The 9,107-nt window shown below is 53.9% G+C and overlaps 1 protein-coding gene across 2 annotated transcripts in view; it reads left to right on the top strand.

The window, feature by feature from the left end:
- Nucleotides 1–5,891: 5,891 nt before the first annotated feature.
- Nucleotides 5,892–9,107, top strand: part of TCF4 (transcription factor 4) — a 210,800-nt gene continuing 207,584 nt past the window's right edge. For both annotated transcript variants that reach the window (XM_084279020.1, XM_084279021.1), the window contains exons 1-2: nt 5,892–6,025; nt 8,005–8,077. In XM_084279020.1, the coding sequence (XP_084135146.1) occupies nt 5,924–6,025; nt 8,005–8,077 (175 nt within the window). In that variant the 5' untranslated portion in view covers nt 5,892–5,923. The remainder of the gene's footprint in view (nt 6,026–8,004; nt 8,078–9,107) is intronic.

Genomic DNA, 9,107 nt, shown 5'->3' with positions numbered 1-9,107 from the left:
CTTCTGCATTCATTTTCAGTCTGCCAACCTAGTGTACTCCAGAAAGACAAGGTCCTGCTCCAGAAACCAGCTTCACTTGCGTTCCTATGTGTGAAGTCTTACGTGTCACCCTGCATTTCCATTTTGTGCTTTATGCATATTTCACTGTTGAGAGGTGAATAATTAGATTTACCTCTATTTTCCCTGAAAGCAGTGCATTTTTAGACGACTCTAATACCACTGATGCTTCAGTTATTGCTAATATTAAAAATGGATTTAATTATGATTAATCCAGAACTAAAACATGGTTGATAGCCAAACAGGCCAGGCACAAATCAGGTGATAATTTCCATCCTTAATTATTACATTGACAATTTCTTTCCTCTGAAACACTGGAACGACACCATGAAGAGCACCAGTAGGCCAGGAAATGTACTAAGGTTAAACAAGGCACACAGGGCAACAAAATAGCTAAGCAAAGAGGCAGAAACATTCCCCAAAAAGCATGTAGAAGTTGGGAAGCAGGACAGGGACACGCCTGCACGTCTCAGGCCCAGGGTTTAGGAGACAACCCCAGCCTCAGGGAGGTCTCCACTAACGCTTCATTTCTTCAGGTGGGATCTGGAGATCCCGGCCACGTTACCGGGTTAAAGGATAAATACAGCCTCCCATCGCCTCAGGGGGATCACACTCTCCTGATGTTTTTCTTTCCCCTCTGTATCGATTCACTTGGAGGGGGGAAAAGAGATAAAAATCTGCATTTGAAACAATAAGCACTTTGGCAGCGGCCCTGTCCTTACGCCGAGAGCACACGCGGTGCCAAGGGGATAATAACAACTCGGAGATTGAAAACAAACCCAACTCCTTCTAAACCAGAGGCCTCTGCAGCCTGCACCCCCGAAAAACCCACCTGCGCTCCTGGGGGGGGGCGGGACGAAAGGCCGGGGCTTGCGGCGCCCCAGGTCTTCTGGGGGTACAGCGGGGGCTTTGCCGGAGCTGCCCTAAGATGGCTGCCCGTGGCCGGCAGCACTGGCCGAGCAACAGGCTCCCTCCCTCGAGGCAGCAGAGAGAAAGGGCTCACTGCCCGGCATGTGACGCGTGTCGGAGCCGCCATTTGAGGCGCCGCAGGCCGTGGGGCAGGACCCAGCGGGGCAGGGGACTCCCTGGCGCCCCCGAGGGCTGCAGTTCAGCGGGAGCGCGACGAGAGGCGCTGACCCTCCACAAAATGGCGGCGGGTGTCCTGGCGCTGCCCGACGAGGCCTCTTGGGCAACGCCCATCCCAGAAACCCCCTGGGCAGGGGCAGCCCGCGCACATTCCCGCCCAGGTGAGGAGCCGCCAGCCCGGCGGAGCTGCCCTCGGCCCGCACGGCCGCCTCAGCGCCTGTTCTTCGCATGGCTGGAGCTGGGAAACACCCGCCAGCGCAGCGCGCCCTCCATCACAGGGCAGGCCCGCGCTCCGCGCCCTTCGGAAGGGGCTCTCGTCCTTTCAATGACGCCCGGTTTGCCGCCGCCGCTTCACCGTCGGGGAGAAGCGACCACGTGCTGCCAGGCGAGGGAGTCTCCGGGGTAAGGCAGCGCGGCGGGAAGGGGACAGCGTGCAGGCCCGGGGAGGGCTCGGGGAAGGTGCCGACCCGCGAAGGGGGCAGGGGTGCGGCAAGCTGAAGCTTTGCCAGGGCTGCGGGCGCGGGCCCTGCCCTGCAGCAGCAGGGTGCTGGGCTGCTGCCTCTCTGCCTGCTCTGCGGGCACCTTCCCAGCCTTTGGCTTCAAAACCTGGCAATGTGTGGCCCCTTTTAGTTTTACATGTTCCCCTCGAGGCCCCGTGGAGGAGCATGGGTGCACGAAAGGCTGTGATTCGTGGCTGAGCACCCTCGAGGGGGCTGTGGAGGGAAGAAAACAGGGTGGGGTGTGCGGCTCCCGCGCAGAGCAGCAGCCCGCCTGCGCCTCACGCCACCAGGCCCGGGCCCGGCAGGCTGCCTCCCGCCTGCACAGCCCCCTTCCTTGGGGCCTTCCTCCTCCTCCTCGCCCCCCGTTGGTTTCCTTTGCCCCTTCCCATTCACTTCTGTGTTTTCATTTTCCGGAGCTGTTTGTTGCCTGTGGCCATCCCTGCCCAGCGCCACAAGTGCCTGTGAGCAGCGTTACCGAGGCCTGTGCACTATCCCTGTGCACTATCCCCCGGCTGCCTGCGCGCCATTGAAGCGCCTGTGCACCAGCCTTGTGCACCATTGCAAGCGCCTGTCTACATCACCCTTGTGCACCATTGTAAATGCCTGTGCACATCACCCCTGTGCACCATTGTAAATGCCTGTGCACATCACCCCTGTGCACCATTGTAAATGCCTGTGCACATCACCCCTGTGCACCATTGCAAATGCCTGTGCACATCACCCCTGTGCACCATTGCAAGTGCCTGTGCACCAGCCTTGTGCACCATTGTAAATGCCTGTGCACCACCCCAAGCGCCTGTGCACCACCCTTGTGCACCATCCCAAGCACGTGGGTGTACCATCCCTGTGCAAGACCCGTGTGTGCCATCCCAAGTACCTGTGCACCACCTGTGTGCACCATCCTGGGTGTCTGTGCACCACCCTTGTGCACCATCCCAAGCACGTGGGTGTCCCGTCCCTGTGCAAGACCCGTGTGTGCCATCCCAGGTAGCTGTGCACCACTTGTGCACGTCATCCTGGGTGCCTGTGCACCATCCTGAGTGCCTGTGCACCAAGTGCCTCTTCACCATCCTTGTGCACCACTCCTGCACACCATCCCTGGTGCCTGTGCACCACCCTTGTGCACCATCCCGGGTGGCTGCTCTGCCCGCAGGCCATGCGGAACCAACCCACCCAAACAAACGCCCCCTCCCTCCTTCCCTCCCTCCCTCCCGCCCCCGCGCTGGTGCAAGCCCCTTCCCCGGGCTCTTCCAGAGGTAGCAGCGGGTGGGCGCGGGCGTCCCCCCGCCATGCCAGCCGGAGGGCTGCCTGCCTGCCTGCTCCCCGGCCCGGCCGCTCCCGCGGAGCACGTGGGCGTGCGCGCAGTGCCGGTGCGGCGCTCCGCGGGCGCGGTGCGGCCGCGTGTGTGTGTGTACGCGTGGGGCGGGGAGGGGAGGGGGGCAGAGGGGGCGGCGGGCCCCTCCATCTTGGCCGCGCCGCGCCGCGCCGCGCCGTCCGTCCCGCCCGCCTCCCTCCCTCCCTCGTCATTGTCTGCGAGCGGCGGCGCGGCGGCGGCGGCGCTTATAAGGCGGCGGGCATTGCCCGGATGTGAGCGGCTGGCGATGTGTCTTCCAGGGAAAGATGCTATTATCCGCGTCTCCGCGGGGGAGGCCGTGGTGGTGAGGAGGAGGAGGAGGAGAGCGCTGTAAACTTGGAACAAGTTTGGGACGGGCGGCTCCGCGCTCGCTCGGGGGGGGTTCGTGGTTTTTTTTTTTTTTTTTTTAATTTTTTTTTTAATTTTTTTTTTTGGTCAATTTTTTAATTTATTTATTTTTTTTTTACATTTTTTTCTCTTTTTTTTTTTTTAAATCAAAAGGAAGGACCGAGGGGCAAGTCCCCGGGCCGCCACGGCGCTCGCAGTTTGTCACTCACCATGTGTTTGTAAAAACAATAGAGGCAAAAGTTGTCGGACCTCCTTTTTTATTTTTTTTTCTCCCCCCCTTTTTAATTTTTTTTTAAATTTTTTCTCTCTATTTTTTTGGCCTTTTTTTTTTTAAATCTTTTTTTCCTTTTTCCTTTTTTTTTGGGCAGTTCTTTTCCTGGCGTCTCGGCATTGCCTGGGTGGGGGAAGCTGGTGGCTGGCGTTTGGTGCTCGGGAACCCCAAACCCCAACAAAGCCAGGTGTAGGGTGCCCGTAGAGCCGTGGAGTTACCCCGGAGCAGCACTGACACTTACACTACTTTTTCGTGGTTTTGGAGGGTCACACACGTGTGAGATAATAAAGCACTTGGGCAGAAGATTCCTCTTTTTTTTTCTTTTTCCTTTTTTTGTTCCTTTTTTACCCCCCCTTGGAATATTGTGAACATATTTGTGGCCATTTAAGGTAAAGTTCAAATTTGCTGTTAGAGTAACTTGTGTGTGGTTTTTTTTTTTTCCTTTTTTTCCCTTTTTTTTTTCCTCCTTTTTTTTTTCCTCCTTTTTTTTTTTTCCCTTATTTTTTTCTTCTTCCCTTCTTCCTAAAATTGTCGGTTCCCCCGTGTGTTATTTTACCAGGAGGTGCAAGTGTAGATGTGTAAATGCAACACCGCGCGTGTGCACACACCAGCCGCTCGGGTGTGTAAATAGACGGTGGACGGACACGGTGTAACTAACTACACGTGTGAGATGTACACTGAGGTGCAAAGAGGGGGGTGGGGAACTCCGGGCTTTATTTCCTACCGGAAAATTAAGTCGAGCAGGGTTTAGGCTGGGGGGTTTTTTGGGGGAAAAAGGGGTGTTTTGTGGGGGGGAGCGTGTCGGGCCTGCAATAGGAAAATATGAAATAAAAAGTGTAGGATGCTGAGGGGAGGGGGAAGGGGGGGGGGGGTCGCTGGCATCGTCCCCAGGAACTCGAGCGTAAAGCGAATCCAAAGGGCTGATTTTTGGCGAAGTTCGCAGCCAGGGGCTCGGTAAAACCCCAAAGCCGGGCTCGGAAACGCAGCTCCGGGCACGGGGCGGGGAAGCACAACCCGAGCAACCCCCCGATTCTTGAAAAAAAAGAAATTAGAATGGACTGGGTGATACGAGGAGGGACAAGGAGCCGGGGGGGGGGGGGGGGGGTGTTGGAGGCGAAATATTGTTCCTCTTGGCAAAGTCCCCGCATCACGTGTACGTGCAGCCTCGTATAAACTCGCTTTGCCATGTGTACGGGCTGGGGAAATGGAAAGTCTAAGCCCTGCGAAGTGCGGCGCGGCGGGGCTCGGCGGCTGCGGCTCCCTGATCCGCGGGTAGGGAGGGAGGGAGGCGGCGCGGAGCGCGGCCCCCGCTGCCCGGGGCGGGCGGCGTTGGCGGGCCCGGGGGCCGGGGCGGTGCGCGGGGCGGGCGGGCGGGCGCCCGGCCCGGCTCGGCGGCGGTGGGTAGCGGCGCTGCCCGCGGGGGCTGCGGTGAGGCGGCCGGGCGCTGGGCTCGGCTCCGCGCCCCTTCCTTCCTTCCTCTTCCCTGCCCTCTCCTCCTTTCCCTTCCCTTCCCTTCCCGTCCCTTCCCCTCCCCCCGGGCGCTCGGAGGGAACCGATGACTCCGCACAGGCCCGAGCCGCTCCCGGGTTGTTGTTATTAACCCCCCCCTTCCCTCTCCGCAAATTAGAAATTGGGGCTAATTGGCAGAGGCCGCTCTCTCCTTCCCTGCCGGCCCCTCCGCCCCCGCCCGCGGCCCTCCGCACCCTCCCGCGTCCCTCCGCGCCGGCGCCTCCACAACCCGCGACTTCGCTTTTGCCTTTTCGGGGTGGTTTTTACCCCCCCCCCCCTTCATTATTTTTTAATTATTTATTTTTCCGCCTCCTCGCCGTCGCCGCTCGTTGCCGTTCCTGCCTCTGAACGCTACTTCTTGGCGTGGAAGAAGGAGAAAAGGGGGGGAAAAAAAAAAGTTGGGAGCGGATGGCTGTAGTTTCTTCTCTGGGATCCTCATTCATTCCTCGCTGAACCTCCTGTTGCATAAACGATGCTCCGGGAGCGAGCCTTTTCCTTTTTATTCCTCCTCCGGATTTGGCTTTAGAGTGGATGTTACCGGCTCTCCCTCGGCTCTTTGGAAATACAATTACAACGGCTTGTTTTATATATATTTTTAATTTTTTCCAAGGGGGGGGGGTGTTGTTTTTGCTGCCCCTCCATATTATATATTTTTTTTTCCTCCTTTTTTCTCAACCACCCACCCACCCCACCCCCCCCAAACCCCATCATCCAACCCCCCTTGTTCTCCCCTCCTTGACAAACCCGCTTGTGTTTCCTGCAAGGCTCGGGACTGGCTTTCTGATTGCGGTTATTTCCATGTTTCTAGGTTTGTGTGATTTTGCTAAAATGCATCACCAACAGCGAATGGCTGCCTTAGGGACGGACAAAGAACTGAGTGATTTACTGGATTTCAGTGCGGTAAGAAACAACGGTGGAAATTAACAACAGCTGTTAAAGGAGGAAAAAAAAAAAAACCCTAAATTAAATCTATCTTCTAGCTGAGCTGTTAAACTCAAAAAAATAACAAAACCCCCCCAAAAAAAACCCCCCAAACCAACCAAAAAATAAAGCAACAAAACCAAAACTGTGCTCGAAGTACATTGGGCAATTTTTAAGCAGCAGCTAGAAGCCCAGTGGCAAGGAGCTTTCTTGCTAAAAGAAAAAGCAAACCCCCCCCCCCCAAAAAAAAATTGACTCTTGTTTTTTTCTGAATGATTTCTCATATGTGATGGGAGATGCAGTGGTGTTTGCAGCTTCTTTTAATGGCTTAAAATTAATTGGGGAAAAAATAAACAAGAGACTCCCCTAAAACTGACCGTTTCTCATCGTTACTTAAGAACAATATCCAGCACTTTTATTGTGCTTTTACCTTTTATAGCGGTGTGTTGGCACACCAGCTAATGAATGGCTAATTAGTTGCTGATATTCTATTTTCAGTTCTTCCCTTGTTTCGTTTTTTGGCACATGGAAAGTGCAAAGAAATCCACGACTGTCTCAGTTTAAAGTTTGCCCTGAAATCTCATCTGGCTTCTGCTGTCATTAAAACTGCTCCAATCTTTCCCAAATCCCCCCTCACCCTCCCTCACCCCTTTTTCCCTCCCCAGCTAGATGGTGCTTTTTGAATTCCCTTTCTGTTTTTTTGGAGGGGGAGGTGGGGGAGGAATTGAAACCCCATAAAACCCAGGTACTTTTTGTCTCTTTGGGCTGCTCTGGGCCGGGCTGGTTTGGAGGCCAAACGTTGATCCGGACGTGTGCACTTGTCTAGTTGTGTCAGGCTCCCCCTCCCAACCTCTTCCTTCCTCTCCCCATCCCCTCCCTTCCCCCTTCCTTCCCCCCCCCCAATCTGTCAGGACTATCTATCTATCTATCTATCTATCTATCTATCTATCTATCTATCCAGCTATCTATCTATCTATCTATCCAGCTATTTCTTCCTTTCACTTTGCTGTGAGCTGCGTGTACCCAAAGCCCGGCGACACCCCGCAACCCCCCGATTCCCCCCCCTTTTCCCCTTCCCCCGGTGTAAATGAGGCTGCTTCAGGCTGGTGCTGCTGCTGCTGCTGCTCCAGACTTTGCTTTGGAGGGATGGCTCGGGGAAGTTTGGCCAGGAAACGTAGCCTGAGGCAGCTTTGCAGCCCCCTCTTTGCTTGTTGCACTTTTTCCATTTGTTCCTTGGCTTTTTGCAGGCTCTGACTCAGGGAAGGTGCGTATTATCCACTAGACACGTCGGAGAAGAGAGAAACCAATTAGGGTCGAAATAAATGCTGGGGAGAGAGAGAGAGAGGGAGAGAGAGAGAGGGAGAGGGAGAGAGGGGGAGAGCCTTGCTTCAAATTGCTCTGTGTTAGAGACGAAATGAGAATTTAGGGCAGGTGGCACTTTGCATTATTATTATTTGGGTTCCCATATGACAGGCAAATCCTAAAGCGGGATGGAAATGGACATTGCTACATTTATGGCCAAGGTTTCAACAACAAACCCAAACTTTTTTCTATCTCTCTCTCTTCTCTTTTATTTTCACCTTTGTTCAGCGGGGGGAGTTGGAGAAAAGGGGGGAGCGACCCCCCCCCCCCCCTGCTGCCCCCCAGCCTGGAGAACGCTGCTGGGGACTGGGATTGCTCCCAACTCCTCGGGAAGCCGGTCTCCTTTCGGGGAGCTGTGGAGCCGGAGGGAAACCGTGGGGCTGGTGGTGAAGGGCTGGGGGGGGCTGTAGGAAAGACCGACTCGTTCTCAGGTCTGGGGAAAGAGGAGGAGGGGGGGGATGATGTTTTGTGGTGGACAAACTATTAACATAGTTCACAGCGAACGTGGAAGGAACTTTGGACTGGCAGTGGACTCGGGAATCTCTTCTTTTCCAGTAGTAATGCCTCTTTGTTTTGTTTTGGTTTTTTTTTTTTAGATGTTTTCACCTCCTGTGAGCAGTGGGAAAAATGGACCAACTTCCTTGGCAAGTGGACATTTTACTGGCTCAAGTATGTACGCTTTTTGTTTCCGATGCAGTTCAGCTGGTGTGAGTTATTTATCCATAGGCATCACCTTTGTTGTGGTTGTGTTAATCTCTTCTGGGGAGCAGATTCATTCAGATTGGAGCCGAATTCTTCCCGAGCGCTGGCTGTTATTGTTGTTGTTGTTATTTCCCTGTGACTGGGATGTTTTCATGGTGTTTTTCTGGGCATTTATGATTTTAAAAACCAAACCAACCTAAACTTCTGTGTAGAATTGTTCCAGGTGAGCTAGTTTAGGTCTCTATTTTTTTTTTTACATATATATATATTCTTCAATTCAGTATTGGAGGTTTTTATTGACAATCCCAGGCGTTCTCTTTTGTGTGTCAGAAACGAGAACCAAAGCTTGGCTTGGGTGTGAGTGAATTTTGGGACTTAAGAATTGAAGGCTCTGCTGGAGTTAAATAAATAAATAAGCAAGCATCTGAGTAGAAACACCAGCCTCTTCCGGGAAAGAGGGCTCTTTAGGAGCAGAGATCCCTCTTTGCTGATGGAAATGGTTTTTCAGGGGATGAAAAATCTTCTGGCTAGTTTCTTTCCCAGGGCATTTTCTTTCTAAATATTTGATTTGCTATTTTTTTTATTATTATTTTTTTGAAGAGTTCCAGAGGGCTGGTTTGTTGGTGTGTTTGTTTATTTGGCTGTGGTAGCACTAGATGGGCAACTCCTGCCTTCCGTAGGCGCAGGAGTCCTGTTGGATGACAAAAGGGCTGTCGGAGCGCGGTGCGGTGGAACACGTGTGCACAGCAATCGTGTGGCAGCTAAAGTTTTACACAGGGGCTGTTACATGCCTGGCAAATTAGAAGTAAAACTAGCAAAGATAGGCATGGGGAATGTCCTCCCTCTCCTCTGAAGTTCCTTGCAGAGGGCTCCCTGCCTTGGGGATGTGGTCTGTCGGACAGGACGCGGCCGCATCTCCGCAGTCCCACATGCCGACACACCGGCCGTACTGTTGTTACACACCCAGTACTGTTGGAAATCAGCTGGTGGATTTGGA

This window comes from Gallinula chloropus (genome assembly GCF_964237585.1).
Source record: "Gallinula chloropus genome assembly, chromosome: Z".
NCBI lineage: Eukaryota > Metazoa > Chordata > Aves > Gruiformes > Rallidae > Gallinula > Gallinula chloropus.
The sequence above is the reverse complement of the archived record's forward strand: the minus strand, read 5'-3'. Positions and strand labels throughout refer to the sequence as shown.